Genomic DNA, 20,293 nt, shown 5'->3' on the forward strand with positions numbered 1-20,293 from the left:
GAGAGTCTCTCAGTCTGAAAATGAGCTAAATTATTCGCGTTCTTTGAATCCTGTGGAGTTTTTGCCTGTATAAATGTAATTGTAGGACTAATTCTGTACATTCTGTAAAGAGAATTTCAACGGATATTATCATATTTTGTATTACCACCTGTATTAGAAGTTTAGAATTGAGTAGGGTTTTGCCGGAATGTGAGTGTGATTTTTAACTGACATGGCGTGTGTTCAGGAGTGTTTAATTTCAGCTCCGGGGAAATCAATCCTGCACGGAGAGCACGCTGTAGTGCACGGGAAGGTAAACGGTATAACACACACACACACACACACACAGTTTCTGGTCTGAGCTCACTGTTTAAATTAATACCAGGCTGCAGATCTGATTGTCCGCCAGCAGAGGGCGCGCGTTCGCCTTTTAAAATCTACTGTATATCAATAATAGAAGGTTTTGTCTGGACATTAATCAGAACTTTCCTTTTTAATGATAAAGTTACGTTTTATAAATGGAAGGGACAGAAACCAGTCTCAGAAACACATGTGTCTGTCTGTCTAGACTTTACTGAATCTCCTGCAGTCCTTAGATCTCTGCCTGAAGTTTAATCTGCACCATCAGTGAATCTAAATGTGGAGTAAAAGTGATGTTATGAACAGTTATGTGTGGGATTTAATAATCTACTGTAAAATAATCTACTAATGCGCTACTGTCTCAATGTAAACAAACACCTGCACCAATAGATATTAATTAGAAAAGATAAAGTGAATATTTTGACTGGGATTAGTTCATATTTTCACTTTGGCTGAAATAACAGCGCTGAAGTGGTATAAGTGAATTTTAACACGCTGGAGTGGTTTTAAGACAAAACTTCATCTTTATCCTTTGATCTACTTTTTCCATTTCTCATCTGTGATTCACTCTCCGATTACCGAACAGGGAGTGTATTTGTCTGAGCACCAAAGAAGGACGACTTAGTGTAAACAAGGCGTAAGATACTCAACCTTACAGAATGGGATTTCTTTGTGTTAATAAGTTAGACAGAGAGTTCTGCTGTACAGAGAGACACACAGACATGTACGTGGGCTTCAACCCCAAATAATCATCATAATAATAATAATAATATCACTGATTACATTAATGATCAGATCAGATTTAAAATTTTAACTTTTTGAACAGACAGTTGTACAGTTCTTTAATTAATGCGTACTTACACTAGTTTTTTTAAATAAAGCAGTCGCACAAACGATATTAAAACCATGAATTTTATTATAAATCATCTTTAACGTCAGTATAATCAGAATTAAAATAAGAAAAGAGTTTCTTGTCTAACGGCGTGTCCTCACACAGGTGGCGCTGGCGGTGAGCCTGAACCTCCGCACGTACCTGCGGCTCCAGGTGACGTCCACGCCCGAGGTGTGTCTCAGTCTCCCTAATATCCAGACGTTCCTGCGCTGGGACGTCCCCGCACTCAAACCGCTGCTGTCTCACTGTACCGGTACGGCTCATCCACACACACACACGCGTCTCTATACGCTGACACAGCTCTGATCAGTGTGTGTGTGTGTGTCTCCTGACGGTGTGTAGGTGAGTGTAGGACCCCCACAGAGCTGGACGATGAGCTGGTGAGGAAGCTGAGGGAGTTTGTGGGCGTGGCTGATGGACCCACAGACACCGGGGGCGTGGCAGTGCTGGCCTTCCTCTACACCTACCTGTGTGTGTTCACACGTCAGGAGTAAGAGCTCACACGTCTCACACAACACCGCTGACTCAGGAGAGCAGTACAGGGGGATATGATGTCACTGTGTGTGTGTGTGTGTGTGTGTGTGTGTGTAAACACAGAGTCCTGCCCGGTCTGAAGGTGTGTGTGTGGTCTGAGCTGCCCACAGGAGCAGGTTTGGGCTCCAGCGCGGCGTACAGTGTGTGTGTCTCTGCTGCTCTGCTCACCGCCAGAGGAACCGTCAGCTGTCCTCTAACACCGAGCCGGGACACAGCCAGGTCTCACACACACACACACACACACACACACACACACACACACACACACACTCACACTCACACAAATACACTCTTACTCACTCACTCACTCACACACTCACACACGCTCACATGAACGCACACACACTCTCACTCTCATACACACACTTGCACACATACACACGCACACACACACTCATGCACATACACACACACACTCATGCACATACACACACACTCACTTACACACATACACACACACTCACTCACATACACACACTGATATACTCTCACACACTCTCACTCACTCCCGCACTCACTCACTCTTACACGCATACTCTCTCTCACACATACACACACACTCACTCTTACACGCATACTCTCTCTCACACATACACACACACTCACTCTTACACGCATACTCTCTCTCACACATACACACACACTCACTCTTACACGCATACTCTCTCTCTCACATACACACACACTCACTCTTACACGCATACTCTCTCTCACACATACACACACACTCACTCTTACACGCATACTCTCTCTCACACATACACACACACTCACTCTCAGACACACTCATGCCCATATACACTCACTCACTCACTCACTTTCACACACACACTCACTCTCAGTGTGTGACCGTGTGTGTGTGTGTGTGTGTGTGTGTGTGTGCGCGTGACAAATCAAATGAACAGAAAGATGTGTAATAAAGTATAATCAACTTATTTTTTGGGGGAAATATAAGTATGAAACTGTAAAACACCAAAATATTAAAAGTACAGTTTAATGATTCAAATCAAATTAACTTAAAATTTAATTTGTCACGCACACACACACACACACACACACACACACACACACACACACACACACATACACGGTCACACACTGTATGATATGCAGAGAGAAATGTTTTTAACAACTGCCCCTGTACTAAAAAAAAACAAAAAAAACTATTCTAAATAAGAATATAATAATAAAAAGAAAAGGCTGAAGTAAGGATAAAGCGTATAGAAGATGAGTGAGCGTGAGTGAGTAATAAAACGAAAAATAAGGTATGAAAGGAAAATATTCAAATTATGATTATAAATATGAAAAAAGAATATAATAAGTTTATAGTAAAAATTTTACAATATCTGAAATACAGAAAAATAGTTTCTCTGTATACTTTAGATTATGTAAATATTAATTAACAGCTTAACTCCCCTGGACAACCGAGTGTCTCCGTCCTGCCGTCGGTCGTGATACTGTACACACTCGGTTGTGTTTATTCAGACCACGTGAGATCAGAGCATCACCGTGTGGTCTTTACTCTTTAGATCCCAGGTGTCGTCAGTCTGATGTCGGGTCACGCGTGCGGCTCGTCCAGACGACGTCTCGCTCTAAGACTCCTACAGTCCCCATGAAGTGCCGGGATTTCAGTCAGTGTAAAGTCCCTGCTGTTCGAGACAACATCGCAGAGATCAACTTCTCCACCACGCTGAGTGTTAGCGATTCTTTAGCAGTGTAGCGCGCGATCGCGTGGGTCTCATCATTGTATCATCGCTCAGAGGAGCTTTTTATACGCCGTTGTGGCCGAGTTCGTCTCCGTCACTGACTGTTTGTGGGCTGTTTGTTGAGCTGCAGTACAGAACCACAGAACCACACGCTTCAGGTTCCAGAGGGTGGAGGTGGTCAAGTGGTCAAGACGGGGAAATGAGTTTCCACACTTGGCCAAGAAGTTTATTTATTTTTTATTTTACATAAATTCATAGGTGTATTATTATTAAATATGATATTACTATCATAATAAACCCTCGGCACGAGACAGCCGTCAAGACCATTAATACAAATTCTTGTATAATGTTTATTTTGTAACACATTTATTTTTCAGCGGTTTGTCATGAATATGCAAATAAATATTTATATATAATAAAATATATAAAAAAAAATTGGACGAAACTAATTTTATTATAAAATAAACAATATAAAATAAATGTTTTATATTTATATGAAAATAAATGTTGTATATGAAAAAACTGAAATATTAATATTTGTTTTTAAATGTATTTTAAAAAACTGTATTTCTATTTTTTCATATACAACATTTATTTTCATATTGCTTATTTTATTTTATTTTCTCTTGTAATTTGTAAAGCATTAACCTATGAATTTATGTTCTAATATAATATTTAATAGTGATTATGTAGGGGGGTCAATCCATGGCAGGGGGCATTTCAGCGCATAACTCGTCTGACTAAAAATAATTGAGCCGCTCTTTTTCCATTTCGTCAACCAATCGGAGGGCTTGTGATCAGTGTTTCTACTGTCGATGCATATCGCCTTTTAAACCAACGCACGAGCGCGCAATAATCCTAGACAACTCAGTCCAGCTACACTAATCATCAACAACAGGTGTGCTCGAAGAACCGAATTAGCCGGATCGTAATTAGCACGATGATCTCATCTTAGATGTGTCACTTCATCCCGGATGTGTCAAGCGACGTACGAAGAACGGACCCCTGGTGTTGGTCAGAAGGAAAGAAACCAATAAACTGGAGAGCTGATGCGTCCTTTTTTATCCATGATGTCCTCAGTGCTTCAGGTCGCAGCCCCCCGTTTTCACGTGTGTGTTATTCTGACCTGAGGTGGCGATGACTCGACCCAACCCGAGAGCAACACGGCTTATTGTCTGTTTGCTTGTCACTCATAGCATAGCATTCATGCAAGGCACAAACCCTAACACCCCTAACCCCTAACACCCTAACCCCTAACCCCTAAACCCTAACCCCTAAGCCACATAACAATCAAACTAAAGCGCTTTGTACCGAACATTTTCCGATCGTTATCAACACTTGTGTCTCGTCAATAAATACTGGAACTGTTTTATCGGCCAGCTCTGATACACTCTCATGCACATTCACTCTCGCACACACACACACACACTCTCTCTCACACTCTCTCTCGTGCACACACATGCACACACTCATGTCTGCTATATCATGAATGCTCAAAAGTTCGTGTGTGTGTTTCAGGTGGAGTGATCAGGAGCTGGAGCTGATTAACACCTGGGCGTTTCAGGGTGAAAAGATCATACATGGCAACCCGTCAGGAGTGGACAACGCCGTGGGGACGTGGGGTGAGACGAGAGACAGAACGTCTCCTGTGACTTTACTAAAGTGATGACGCAATTCACTGAAGCATCACTCTGTGTGTGTGTGTGTGTGTGTGCGCAGGTGGCTTTCTGCGGTACCACGCTGGGAAAATTACACCACTGAGCCGGTAAACACACTCTCTCCCACTCTCTCTCTCACACACACACACACACACACACACACACACACACACACACACAGGACGACGTGTCCTCTGCATTTTTTTTTTTTTAAACTGTAATTAAATGCAGCAGTGAACCAGTTCTGTGTTATTACTGTGAGTGTGTGTGTGTGTGTGTGTGTGTCAGAGTGCCCACGCTGAGGATCCTCCTGACCAACACTAAAGTACCGCGCAGCACCAAACACCTGGTGTCTCGAGTGAAGGACAGAATAAACCAGGTGAGACGTTTCTCTACACACACGGGGTTCATCAGACGAGACGGTTCTGTGTGGAACCCAGATGAAGGTGTGTGTGTGATGATGTGTGTGTGTGTTACAGTACCCCTCTGTGATGGTTCCTGTACTGGAGTCAGTAGACGCCGTGTCTCAGATGTGTGAGTGTACACTTGCTGAGATGGCTACAGAGGGAGCTTCAGCTAAACACTACAGTATGCTAGAGGTACACACACACTCACACACACACACTCACACACACACACACACACACACACACACTTTGGTCAGAAATCAGCAGTCACCTCCTGATGTGATATTATCACGGTACCTCGATGCAACAACGAATAGATAAAAATCAATTACTAAAATCGTTGGCAACGAATTTCATAATCGATTTGTTGTGTCGCGCGACACTGAGACATTTGATTATTAAAAACAACCTTTAGACGATCGCGGAGCGGAGTGAACACACTCGGTCTCACGCTGTGATGCTAGCAGAGTTTAGCGCCTCATAGACAGGGCGGAGCGAAAAATAAATAAATACGAGCGGAGGTAGAGGAAAGATACACGGCGAAGGCTGTATGTGTGTGTGTGTGTGTGTGTGTGTGTGTGTGTGTGTGTGTGTGTGTGTGTGTGTGTGTGTGTACGCGTGTAAAGTAAAAGCAAGTCTCATTAGAGAGGTTAAAAATCCATGTTCTCTCTCTGCTTAAGGCTTAGGCTGCTCTTTGCCTGCTGTGTGTGTGTGTGTGCGCGGCATCATTGGACACACAGACCCCTCCTACTTTCACCTTAACAGACACACCCACACACACACTCTTTCTCTCTGCTCTACACAGAAACACTGCTCTGTCGCGATTCTTTTTTAAGGTAAAGTGCAGGTTAATTTTTTTTTTTTTTACTTTACAGCAGTGATTCCATTGGTGTGTTTTTACGAGTGTTTTGGAATACAAGCTGCTTCCGGAACGAATTATGCTCGTAATCCAAGGTTCTACTGTATATGTTTGGCAAAGCATACATGTTTATGTTGTTTGTGTTAGTCCATATTATTTTAACAGCTCAAGAAGCAACATGTTTGTGCACTTTCTAAAGATTTTAGTTCTGTTTTTTGAATGAAGGGTTGGAAATGAATGCTTTTCTCAGTTTTTTTAATACCTTTTAGCCGATTAATCGAAGAAGAAAAATAATCGACAGATCAATCGATTATTAAAATAATCGTTAGTTGCTATCATGATTTTATAAACATCATGATTCGCTGTTACATTTCTCTCCTGATTTTATTTTTTACAATTTTAAACCTTTAGAAAAGTTTAATGAGTAATTAAATGTATTCTCTTTCTTATAACATTAGTTTTCTCACTTAAAACTCGAGTGCAGCGTTTAAACTATGTAACTTTAAATACAAGAGTGTAAGATTTAACTGAGCGGTGTGTATCTGAGCGGTGTGTATCTCTGACATCCACCGTAATTATTATTTCTAAACAAACTCAGTGAATAATTCACTCCTACACCCGGGATGTGTAAATAGTTCAGAGAGCGCCACCTGTAGGATTATAAAGAAACTGTGACGTTTTACCTCCTCAAAAACCTCCAAAGTCTCAGAACTCAGGCTGTTTAAACTGATCAACCGGTTCATCTTCATTATAAATGTAAAAATAGTTTTTAAACAAATTCTGGAATCATGAGTTACCACACAAAAGAATCGTGATCCATAATCATAACTGAATTGATTGTTTGTTTGTTTGTCTCACACACACACACCCACACACACAAACACACACACACACTGTTCTTTTTCTCCTCAGGATTTAATAGACATTAACCAGCAGCACCTGAACGTGATGGGCGTGGGTCACACCTCTCTGAACACACTGTGTGAGCTTACACTCGCCCACGGGCTGCACAGCAAACTGACCGGCGCGGGGGGAGGGGGCTGCGCCATCACACTCCTCACACCGGGTCAGGAGCCTCTCTCTCTCTCTCTCACACACACACACACACACACACACACACACACTGTGGTCGTGATCATCGCTGCCCCTAGTGGAGGAATAAAGCAGACATCTTATTACTGATTATGTTTCTATCACAGAAGGTCCGGGTGTGATTTTTCTGATCTTATATCACCGTGTCTCCGGGACATTGTCTTAACCTCTACTATCTCACTGGCATGGAGTCGTTGCTCCTTACATGAGACATGTGGCAAGAAATGATGCCCTCTCAAGTCCATGAGTAAGTTCTTGAGTAAACTTTGAATCGATCTCTCCAAAGCCTCATCCCTAAACTGCCACTCAGGAGAACGGCGCCTCATCTTGGCACGTCTACTGATTTCACCAAAAAGATTAATTACCACTCAGAACGGGATGACACCTGGTGTGATGGTGCCTTTTTCCATCTGCTGCCACATGGGGTGAAAACTCCACAGGACGACCGCATCCTGAAGTGATTGAAGTGTCATCAGAAACAGCTTCTGAGGGAAACTTTCAGAAATAATTTTTAGGAGGCCCCCCAGATCTCTATGGTCCTACTTCTCATCCCCAATGATTTTTGATACAATCTGCGACTCCAACCTTCTGTACTGAGGTTCTGGTAAACGTGTTCCTTAGAACAGAAGTGTGCGATTCTCTCTGTTCGTACCCCAAAGCTGATGTTCCCCTTATGTTCCTCATCCATGCCATCGTCAAAGACCTTCAATAGGTTCAGCTTGATCACTGAAAGATTACAGTTACACAGTTACACTCTGTAAACTCTTGTATAACACTCCAAATTAACATGAACTGGTTCTTCACTTTTTTCCTCCAGAGACAGACGAGTCCGTGGTGCGAGACGTGATGGAGGAGTTAAGGCGGGTTGGGTTTGACTGTTGGGAGACGAGTATCGGAGCGTCGGGCGTCCAGATGCACTCGACCAGCTCAGTGACCAGCAACGTCCTCGACATCCTGACCAAATACTGAAGATCTACTTAATACTGAAGATCTAACACACACACACACACACACCACACCGGGTGACCATTTGTCTGGGTTTCATTTGGACAGTCTGGTTTTCCAGTCCTCTGTCTGGATTACTGCTGTTTCTCCTCAATTTTGTGCCCATGCCACCACGCCGCACACATCATCACAAAACTCCACAGTTTCTTTTGTGACGCACATACAGTTCATCCGTAACTTTTTTCACATTTCGTTTTACAGCTTTATTCCAAAACTGATTAAATTTATTCTTTCCCTAAAAATTCTTCAAACAATACCCCAAATTGACGATGTGAAAACAAGTTTGTTGTGCATAAGTATTCCAGCCTTCACTCCAAACTTAGTTGAACACCTTTTTTTTGGGGGCAGCTTCCCCCATTCTTCTGTGAAGGACCTCTCAAACTCTTATCAGGATGGATGGGAAATGTCGGTGCACCGTTATTTTCAGATCTCTTCAGAGATGTTCAATCACGTTAATGTCTGGGCTCTGGCTGGGCGACTGAAGGACATTCACAGAGTTGTCTTGTAGCCATTATTTAGCTATCTTGGCTGTGTGCTTAAGGTTGTTGTCCTGTTGGAAGGTTGGGCGCAGGTTTTTGTTAAGTATATCTCTACACTACTGCATTTACCTTTGCCTCGATCTTGATTAGTCTCTCATTTCCTGCCGATTAAAAAAAAAAAAAAAACACAGCATGATGCTGCCACCACCATGGTTCACCGTGCGGATGGCATTGGCCAGGGGATGAGCGTTGACTGGTTTAGGCATCCAGGCCGAATCAATCACATTCATCAGACTAGAAAATTTTGTTTTTCAGAGTCCTTCAGGTGCCTTCAGACAGGCTGTCATGTGCCTTTTACTAAGGCTACGTCTACACTGCAGGTCTCAATGCCCAATTCTGGTTTGTTGCCTATATTTGGTTTTTTTTGACCGTCTGTTTACACGTTCTTTCAACTATGATTCATATCCGATAGACGTGTTTACACTTGCCATGCTATCTGAAACATCGCGCATACTTAAAGGAAGGTTCTTGCGCTACACAATAGCCAAGATAGACGAAGGTGAAGTATGCTTGACACTCTGCGATATATGCAAAGTCAGCAAAACGTAACCATGGTTTTAAAATGGAGGAGAAGATAAAAACGGCAGAATTGCAGCCTGCGCGCGTGTGTGTGTGGGGGGGGGGGGATGGGGTGGCAGGCCGCCATTTACTGGGTGCTTTTCCTTTTCCATGTCACCTGCGATGTTATATTTCCACAAACACTTCCACCGGAGAATACAAAGACTCAGGAAATTCGATCTGTCTGTTTATACGACAATCACATTAGCATGTATCTGATTTATATCTGATTTATTTCCAGATATGAAGGAGGCCTGAAACCAATCTCGAAATATTGGAATGCATGCGTTTTTTTCCTGTTTACACGGACATAGAACATATCCGATATGTGTCACATATGAGCAAAAAATCGGAATTGGGTCACATTTACCCGACAGTGTAAACGTAGCCTAAGAAGTGGCTTCCTCTGGCCACTCTACCATACAGGCCTGATTGGTGGAGTGCTGCAGAAATACTTCTTGAAAGTGGTTTCAAACTTCTTCCATTTATAGATAATGAAGGCCACTGTGCTCATCTGGACCTTCAGTGCTGCAGATTTTTTTTTTCTGTACCTTGATACAATCCTGCCAGAGAGGACAGACAATTCCTTGGACTTCATACTTTGGTTTGTACTCTGACCTTGTATGGACAGGTGTGTGTGTGTGTGTCTTCATCCACTGAATTTAGGCTGAATTTAGACTTCAGTCGAGTTGTAGAAACATTTCAAGGATGACCAGCAGAAACACAACGCACCTAAGCTCTTTTTTTAGTGTCATGGCAAAAGCTGTGAATACTTATGTACACATGATTTTTTTTTTTTTTTTCAAACAAACTTCTTTTATGTCATCATTATGGAATGTCGTTTGTATAATTTTGAGGAAAATAATGAATTTTATCCATTTAGGAATAAGGCTGTAACGTAAAATGGACGTAAAATGTAACGTAAAATGGCTGTAACGTACTCCTACAGGAGTAAAGGCAACAGCACAAATTAGTTATCATTGAGTGAAAAAGTTTTATATGCTGGAAAACGTACGGGGTGTACAGTTGAAGATAAAAGCACGGCGTGCCAAATTATTTCATGTGTTCTGTACAAGTTTTCCTGTGACTAGAGGAACATTGGCGTATAGACTAATGTTAATAGTCATGTACGTGTCATGCTAGTAGTCACCCTACACTCTACAGAGGAACGTCACAGCTACGCCAGCAGTATTATACCGTATGTATTATACCTGTGATTTAAGTTTTGATGAAGAAGAAAGTGATCAGACATTTTAGCACTGTAAATAAAACACAGTGGAACCTTGAATTGTGAACGTAATTTGTTCTCACAATTGGGGAGGCGGGGGGTTACTGTGTAGGACAACTTTCTCGTATACACACACAAATGGAATCACTGCTTCCTGACAGAAACTGGAATCTAATGACACTTGGTTTTGCGTGACATCACACATTGTCTTTAAATAGATTGAAGTCTCTCTCTACTACCGTCTTTTTAACCTCTTATTTTTCTTCCTGGAGGACATTGGACACAACATTTTAAAAAATGCTTTAAGCATACACATGGCCAGTGTTAAAGTAAACAGTAAACATGCGCACACGGAAGTGCGCCTACAGTGCGCCTGACTAAAAGAGTGACGTGTGAGCACTAAGACAAAGCACACGTGTACTACTCGTATATCAAGACCTCGCTTGTTTATCAAGTTTACTCTCAGTCCAAGGTTCCACTGTACACGAATTGCATCGTCATCTAGTTCTAGATCACTAGCAATGTTTGGTGGAAAAAGCTCTTCTAATTTTAAGTTACAAAATATTTTAAAATAAAATATGACCTGACTGAATGCCTTGTTGTTCTTTTTTATTATTATTATTATTATTATAATTATGTCTCTTGTATCACTTAACAACATTAAATCGATTAGCCAGTTTAACAGTCCTGCTTTATTCTTTCATTAAACTTATTTTCTGTTCTAATAAAACCTGTATTGTTTTCTATCCTGTCTTCAAAAAAAACTAATTTTTCTGTCAAACCCGTTTTTCATATGAAAATGATCACAATGAAGCTATAAAATTTGCTGTTCACATTACAGCTTGATATAATCTAGCGGCTTCTAATGAGCATTAAATCCATTAAATTATTCAGTTAAAAAAGCATATATATATATATATATATATATATATATATATATATATATATATAATTTTATTCATTTTTAAACACAAAGTCTGACTCAAGATTAATTTTAAATCAGATAGAAAGAAGTGGGCAGGGACCTTTTTTTGAATGACGGACATTTTTAAGTGAATTCCTCTGCTAGCTAACACACACACATACACACTGCTAATATCAGGCTCATTACTTGTTTTAATAAATATCAGAAAATATACTGTTGTTCAATATTGTTTATTTGTTGAGTCTGAAACACTAAACATGCAGGTTTTGTGTTGTATTTGTCTTACACTAGACACGATTCATTTGTACCATGCTCAGAAATAATCACTCCCCTCCAGGCCAGCATTCACATTTTTATTATTATTATTATTATTATTACTCTCCATACTCTGATACACCAGCCTTGCTGTGTGGCAGTACGCACTTAGTCAGAGGATGAGATTGGAACGTTCTAACCAGTGGTCCACTTTCATGTTCCGGTTCTGCTCTTAGATCCACCAGATGGCAGCAGAGTATCAGGAAATAAATTACTGAGCAAGCCCAACATACACACTGGGGACACTACATTACATTCTCAGTTCACACCAAGTTCTATCATTTACAGCTTTAGAGATGTCCATATGTTTATGGAGCTTTTCTGGTGACTCTGGGGGAAAAATATATTCTGTGACCACAACTTCCCAAGGCGTGGGAACAGGATACTATATGTTGTGGCTATGACTTCCCAAGGCGTGGGAACAGGATACTATGTTGTGGCTGTGACTTAAGAGCATGTGGTAACAAGATAATTCATGTAGAAGATGTGACAGGATGATTGTTGTGTTGGAGTGATGCTGTGTGTCAGTGAGTAAATAATGGTAATCCTACATCTATACTAACAGTTATAAACGAAATCAATTAAAATTTGTCCGTAGTTTACAAGAGGCTAAATGCTATGAGGTTATTACGTCTTGGCCACAACATAGAATCTCATTCCCACGTCTTAGTATGACATACAGGGGGTTGGACAATGAAACTGAAACGCCTGGTTTTAGACCACAATAGTTCATTAGTATGGTTTAGGGCCTCTTTTTGCGGCCAATACAGCATCAATTTGTCTTGGGAATGACAGATACAAGTCCTGCACGGTGGCCAGAGGGATTTTCAGCCATTCTTCTTGCAGAATAGTGGCCAGGTCAAGTGATGCTGGTGGAGGAAAACTTTTCCTGACTTGCTACTCCAAAACACCCCAAAGTGGCTCAATAATATTTAGATATGGTGTGCAGGCCATGGGAGATGTTCAACTTCACGCTCATGTTCATCAAACCACTCTGTCACCAGTCTTGCTGTGTGTATTGGTGCACTATCATCCTGATATACCGCACCAACTTTAAGATACAATGTTTGACCCATTGGGTGCACATGGTCCTCCAGAATGGTTTGGAAGTCCTTGGCAGTAACTCGCCCATCTAGCACAAGTATTGGGCCTAGGGATTGCCATGATATTGCAGCCCAAACATCACTGATCCACCCCCATGCTTCACTCTGGGTATGCAACAGTCTGGGTGGTACGCTTCTTTGGGGCTTCTCCACACCGGAACTCTCCCGGATGTGGGAAAGACAGTGAAGGTGGACTCATCAGAGAACAATACATGTTTCACATTGTCCACAGCCCAAGATTCTCGCTGCTGTCACCATTAAAACCGACGTTTGGCTATAGCAGCCCTGCCATGTACATTGACCCTGTGGAGCTCCTGATGAACAGTTGGAAACAGGAGAATGAGATGCATATTTAATTCTGCTGTAAGTTGGGCAGCTGTGGTTTTATGTTTTTGGGATACAATGCTGGTTAGCACCCGGACAACCCCCCTTCACCCGGACATACCCCTTCCTCTTGCGTCCACAGTTACTCCTGTTGGATGTGGTTCGTCCTTCTTGATGGTATGCTGATGTTACCCTGGATACCGTGGCTCTTGATAAATCACAAAGACTTGCTGTCCTGGTCACAGATGCGCCAGTGAGACGCGCACCAACAATTTTTCGTTTTTTGAACTCTGATATGTCACCCATAATGTTGTGTGCATTGCAATATTTTAAGCAAAACTCTGCTATTACTCTGCTCATTAAACCTTCACACTCTGCCCTTACTGGTGGAATGTGCAATCAATGAAGCTCGGCCACCAGGCTGGTCAAATTTAGCCATGAAACCTCCAACACTAAACTGGCCAGTGTTTCAGTTTCATTGTCCAACCCCTTGTAGCTGCATCATAGAATCTCATTCCCATGCAATATATATATTTTCCCGCCAGTGTCACCGGAGGGGCAAATACATATGCATTCACTCAATAAACTCATGTTTTTGAAATAATTTTCCTCTGTGAGCTCAGAGAGAGACCCGTCAGTCGCTGCAATAAGCTTCAGTTCCAGCAGGTGGAGCTTTAACTCCTCACTCGATTGATGAATATTTTCTGAAACACGCGTTAATCAGCAGCGTGCTAATGAACATTCATTAGCATATGAACTGAAACTGACTAAAAATAAACACTTCGTTATTAAACACACACACACACACACACATTGCAGACTGTGAACATGGAACTAAAACTCATAGCCTGGTGTAGATATTTCTAAAGTGTGTGTGTGTGTGTGTGTGTGTGTGTGTGTGTGTGTTTTCAGGGTCATACAGTAACAGGATTATTAAGGATGAGAGCAGGGACACTGCGCTCGCTCTCACTCTGTCTCTCTCCAGAGGACAAGGACGAGAGGAAAAAACAGGTTTAAATAGAGATTCACTACAGGGATTAGTCTCTCTCTGTCTCTCTCTCTCTCAGTCTCTCTCTCTGTCTCCCTCCCTCTGTCTCTCTCCCTGATGGTGTGATGATGATGGAGGGAGTTATGAAGCGGCGCCCTGTTGGCGGCTTTGAAATTTGTCCAACCAGCAGCTGGCAGAGAAAAAGGTCAATTTGGGGGAAGTCTGGAGTAATTGATTTCTCTCCTTTATCTCCCCCTGTCCTCTCTGTCTGTCTGCCCCCTCTGTCCCTCTCTCTCTCTCTCTCTCTCTCTGTTGTTTTAATTCATTCCTTTAAATGTCAGATGGCTTTAGCGTCGCAGCACTGCCAGACAGACGGGCCGAATCCGAGTGAAGGAGGTGTGTGTGCACGCTGTGGAGGCGTTACCGTGAACTTTAACCTTTCTCTCAATACTCCTCTCCTGCCGTCTGTGCCCCCCCCACACACACACACACACACACACATCCTCTCATCCCCCACTCTCTGTTCCCTCTATCACAATTTCCAAAAAAATCCTCCCTGCTGGAATTCACTCGCTGCTGAGCTGCTGATCATAATCACATCACTGAGACACAGAGCGAGACAGAGACAGAGAGACAGAGAAAGACAGACTTTTGACTCGTAACGTTCCTTTATTTTACAAAGTTTTCTTTCTCCTTCATCCTTTTTTTAAAGACGAATAATCAACAAAATAAATAAATAAGGCAAGGTGGTTGAGAATAAAGAGAAAAAGGTAGACTAGTTATTAATAAGTGGAAGAGGGGGAGCGAGAGACATAATTAAATTAAAAAAATAAATCAATAAAATATAGATAAGATAAATAAATAAAAGTGCACAAAAAATTCATTTAGCAAATTGGGAAAACAAGCTTAGCAATGGGACTTTGAAGTAAATTCAGTAAAACAGATCAATGAAAATGTTGAACCTAAGAAATGGTCGAGTATAAACAGTGTTGAACTGGTGTATTAATGTTTAAAAGGTATGAAAACGTACATTAATACACCTAGTATATAAAACCAGCACATAAAAACGAAACAAAATACAGCTTAAAAGGAGATGAAAAAGGATCTTACATTTATTTTAAAAATGGAAGTTAACCCCCCCACCCCCCTGTCTATGGAGCATAAAACGTCCCCTTGTGCCCACATCTGGTCAAACTCGGCTAGTCTGTGGGTCATCTTTAGGAAGACAAACTCAACTTGTACAGTAGTCTTGCTCTAACCAACGCTATCAGCATTCTTTCAGCATCATGTGTGCCCCCACCCCCCTGTATTTAGGTTTTTTCTGGTGAGCCAGATTGAGAGTTTTGCCTCCTGGCCTATAATGTAGTTTAATAGAGTGACAGATTTGTCTTTTGGTTTATACTTTGGCGCGTGTATGTAGAGGTTTTCAGTCCATGTCACTCCTAACTCATTTGTCCAGGTTTTAAGCAGAAAAAACAGCCTTTCCATTTTTTTGCATTTCAAGAACAGGTGGTCTACTGTTTCCTCCCTCCCACAGAAGAGACACTCTATGCCCCTAGTAGGGTCCATGTGCACCACATGTCAGTTTGTGGTTACAGCCCCGTGTACTATCCGCCACTGTAGATTGGCTGTGCGCTTTTCTATGGGCGGTTTGTACAGGGACCTCCAGCATCCTCGTGGGGATGAGCCTGGCGTCAGCTACTCTGACCACCATGAGTCCTTTATAGGACCTTGATCTTGGTGATTCCTGCTTTCTGGAAGCGGTGTTGAATGAAGGTTGACGACAGCATTCTGGGGTTTATGAGCGGGTTGTGAATTAGTGGCTCCTCATCTGTGCCTTGGAGGGGTTGTGCTTTAGACCTGCTCGTCTTTATTACTGATGTCCAGGTTTTAAGTATGGACCAATAGAACTGTGTTGTGGCTGATGAGTCCATTTCAATTAAGTTAAGCACAAACAGGCCTTCTACCAGTTGGAGTAAGGTTTAGGCAATGCCTGTCCATGCCAGTCCTTCTTCATAGAAGAGCCTCTGTGCAGCTTGCAGTCTAAAGGTTTTTATTCTGCAGGACAGGTCGATCAAGCCCTGCCCCCCTTCTTGTACATGTAGATATAGCAATCAGGCTTGGGTTCTGTGTTGGCCAGTCCAAAAGAAATTCACCAACTTCCTCTGCACTTCTCTGATTAATGTCTCAGGGGATTCAGGGGCAGTGAGGCAGTGCCAGAGCATGGAGGCGATCAGATTATTGATGACCAGGACTCTCCCCCTGTGGGACAGCTGAGGCACCACCCAGGTCCTTCGAGACAATTTGGAACACACTTTTTCCACTACACCCTGCAAGTTTTTTTTTTTTTTTAAACTTGTGTCCCTAAAAACACACCAAGGTGCTTGATTCCGACTTTGCCCCATTGGAGACCACATGATGATTGGGGGTCCTGTTTTATACCATTGCCTAATTACAAAACTCTCACATTTTTCCCAGTTCACACATGTTGAAGAAGCTCTTGTGTAGATGCTCAGGTTCCTAGTCAAAGCGTGAATGTCATTTTGATTTTTTATAAAAATGGTTACATCATCGGCATATGCTGACAGCACAAGTCTCTCCTGTGACCCTCTGACCGGAAAGCACTGTAGCTCGACTCTTAGTTTATTTAGCATTGGTTCTATGGCGAGACTAAAGAATATGTCCAGACAGTGGGCACCCCGATCTAATTCCCTGGTCTAATTCCCTGCAGTCCGTCTACTCCTGGTGAGCATCCTGTTGAACAATCTGCTGAACAACATCAGTTAATTCCTGTAGCTTGAGTTCTGCGTCTAGCACAGTCCTTTGCTCCAGGGACAGTTTTGGAAGCTCCCTCAGTAGTTCCTCTCAGGATGGATCATAGGGCTCTGCACTCTGCTGAGGGTAGAAGTCTGTAGCCGCTCTCCTCATCTCACTTGGTCAGTTGTTATTGATACATCATCTGATTTTGGGGTTTAGTGTTTCTGGACAAGTTAAAGAAGAAAGCACTAGGAGCAGCCATGTCCTTGATGCAGGAGATACGATGTCTGATCAGGGCTGTTTTGGCTTGTTCGTGGAGGCTTGTTTTCTTTTTCCTTCCAGAAGACAGCCTATTCTGACGTCATTCTTGTTGACCATTTTGCTTTCTGTTTAAGTAATTTCTGCGGAGTAACGGAATAAAGTTCTCCACTTACCTTTATTCCGTTTTTAATCAGCTGATGTACAAGTTCCCTCTCCTTATCGAACACCATGACGGCCTTGATCATCCACGATGCCGACACGATGCTCTCACACCCGATACACTCTCCCACCGGCAGCAACACCCGCTCCACCGAAACCTTGGCGCTCACCTCACAGCGCACCCTGTGACGGAGTTAGAGAGGACGGTCTCCACCACGCGGGTGAGCCGCCATCCCTGCACTCCGCCGCGAGATCAACAGCTCCACACAACAGCGGATTAAACTAACTACGCCATGTAATCGCTATTGTTAGATGTTTAATATATTTATTTATGTTTGTGCTTTAGAAAAAAAAGCTCAAAAGTGTTCGAAAGTTTTCAAAAGATTTGTAAATGCTCATTGCACACCACACGCTGCTCTAACCACCACCTCCCAGCATGCACCAGAGAGACAGAGAGAGAGAGAGAAAAAGGTTTTTTGTTATCACAAATGTTCTTATGAATTCTGGTGGAAGAATTTAGTGTGTGTGTGTGTGCACGTGTGTGTGTGTGTGTGCACGTGTGTGTGTGCGAGTGGCATCGTGACCCCTTCACTGATCTGCATCTTCTTCTGCAGTCTACCGTGAGACACCGTGACCTTTGACCTCTGTTTCTGCCTGCTGGCATGCTGAATAGGAGCTGCTGTCCTGCTTCTGAGGTCAGGGTCAAGAGAGGTGTGTCTGTGTGTGTGTGTGTGTGTGTGTGTGTGTGTGTGTGTGTGTGTGTGTGTGTGTGTGTGTGTGTTAGATGAAGTGAAGTAGTGGTGGTGTGAAGTGAAAGGCAAGGGTCAAGTGACCTGGAGGCATCTGCTTCATACTAGTACACACTGACAACCCTGTGTGTGTGTGTGTGTGTGTGTGTGTGTGTGTGTGTGTGTGTGTGTGTGTGTGTAAGGTCACTGACACTCCAAGCTCGTGCGAGCGTTAGCCGATGTGAAAAGATCTCGAACACAACACAAAGACGACAGCTGACGACTGAGTCACATGACACACACACACACACACACACACGCACACACACACACACACTCTGTTAATAACAAAACGACACAAACTGTTATGCAGTGATTTTTAACGTACATTAGTGAAGTCAACAAAAACTGAGATGTGTGTGTGTGTGTGTGTGTGTGTGTGTGTGTGTGTGTGTGTGTGTGTGTGTGTGCAACTTTAGAAGCTTCAATCACACACACATGCACACTGTGACTGCGTGTGAGAGTGACAGGGTGTGTCAGAGTGATGCAGTTTGAAAGTGACTGTGTGTGAGAGTGACAGTGTGTGAGAGTGACTGCGTGTGAGAGTGACGGGGTATGAGAGTGATAGTGTGTGAGAGTGACTGTGTGTGAGAGTGACAGTGTGTGAGAGTGACAGTGTGTGAGAGTGACGGGGTGTGAGAGTGACTGTGTGTGAGAGTGGCTGCGTGTGAGAGTGACAGTGTGTGAGAGTGACTGCGTGTGACAGTGACTGTGTGTGACAGTGACTGTGTGTGAGAGTGACTGTGTGTGAGAGTGGCTGCGTGTGAGAGTGGCTGCGTGTGAGAGTGACAGTGTGTGAGAGTGACTGCGTGTGACAGTGACTGCGTGTGAGAGTGACGGGGTGTGAGAGTGACGGGGTGTGAGAGTGACGGGGTGTGAGAGTGGCTGCGTGTGAGAGTGACTGTGTGTGACAGTGACGGGGTGTGAGAGTGACTGTGTGTGAGAGTGGCTGCGTGTGAGAGTGACAGTGTGTGGAAGTGACTGCGTGTGACAGTGACGGGGTGTGAGAGTGACTGTGTGTGAGAGTGATGGGGTGTGAGAGTGACTGTGTGTGAGAGTGACTGTGTGTGAGAGTGGCTGCGTGTGAAAGTGACAGTGTGTGAGAGTGACTGCGTGTGACAGTGACTGTGTGTGAGAGTGACTGTGTGTGAGTGGCTGCGTGTGAGAGTGACAGTGTGTGAGAGTGACTGCGTGTAAGAGTGACAGGGTGTTAGAGTGACAGTGTGTGAGAGTGACTGTGTGTGAGAGTGGCTGCGTGTGAGCGTGACAGTGTGTGAGAGTGACTGCGTGTGACAGTGACTGTGTGTGACAGTGACTGTGTCTGAGAGTGACTGTGTGTGAGAGTGGCTGCGTGTGAGAGTGGCTGCGTGTGAGAGTGACAGTGTGTGAGAGTGACTGCGTGTGACAGTGACTGTGTGTGAGAGTGGCTGCGTGTGAGAGTGGCTGCGTGTGAGAGTGACAGTGTGTGAGAGTGTCTGCGTGTGACAGTGACTGTGTGTGAGAGTGACTGCGTGTGAGAGTGACGGGGTGTGAGAGTGAAGGTGTGTGAGAGTGACGGGGTGTGAGAGTGATGGGGTGTGAGAGTGGCTGCGTGTGAGAGTGACTGTGTGTGACAGTGACGGGGTGTGAGAGTGACTGTGTGTGAGAGTGGCTGCGTGTGAGAGTGACAGTGTGTGGAAGTGACTGCGTGTGACAGTGACGGGGTGTGAGAGTGACTGTGTGTGAGAGTGATGGGGTGTGAGAGTGACTGTGTGTGAGAGTGGCTGCGTGTGAAAGTGACAGTGTGTGAGAGTGACTGCGTGTGACAGTGACTGTGTGTGAGAGTGACTGTGTGTGAGTGGCTGCGTGTAAGAGTG

At 43.4% G+C, this 20,293-nt stretch overlaps 1 protein-coding gene across 1 annotated transcript; it reads left to right on the forward strand.

Moving 5' to 3' along the window:
* mvk (mevalonate kinase) lies at window positions 1–8,483 on the forward strand. The gene is made up of 10 exons (XM_053480790.1): window positions 1–292; window positions 1,337–1,484; window positions 1,574–1,721; window positions 1,829–1,984; window positions 4,990–5,093; window positions 5,191–5,236; window positions 5,418–5,508; window positions 5,609–5,728; window positions 7,308–7,461; window positions 8,305–8,483. The coding sequence occupies exons 1-10, from the start codon at window positions 212–214 to the stop codon at window positions 8,454–8,456; spliced, it is 1,200 nt and encodes a 399-aa protein (XP_053336765.1). The 5' UTR covers window positions 1–211; the 3' UTR covers window positions 8,457–8,483.
* The last annotated feature ends 11,810 nt before the right edge of the window (window positions 8,484–20,293 follow it).

This window comes from Clarias gariepinus, chromosome 21 (genome assembly GCF_024256425.1).
Source record: "Clarias gariepinus isolate MV-2021 ecotype Netherlands chromosome 21, CGAR_prim_01v2, whole genome shotgun sequence".
NCBI classification, from domain to species: Eukaryota; Metazoa; Chordata; class Actinopteri; order Siluriformes; family Clariidae; genus Clarias; species Clarias gariepinus.

Coding starts and splice junctions, on each gene's coding strand:
- mvk (XM_053480790.1), top strand. CDS start 212: ATGGCGTGTGTTCAGGAGTGTTTAATTTCAGCTCCGGGGAAATCAATC. Junction 293..1,336: donor ACGCTGTAGTGCACGGGAAG/GTAAACGGTATA, acceptor GTCCTCACACAG/GTGGCGCTGGCGGTGAGCCT. Junction 5,094..5,190: donor CAACGCCGTGGGGACGTGGG/GTGAGACGAGAG, acceptor GTGTGTGCGCAG/GTGGCTTTCTGCGGTACCAC.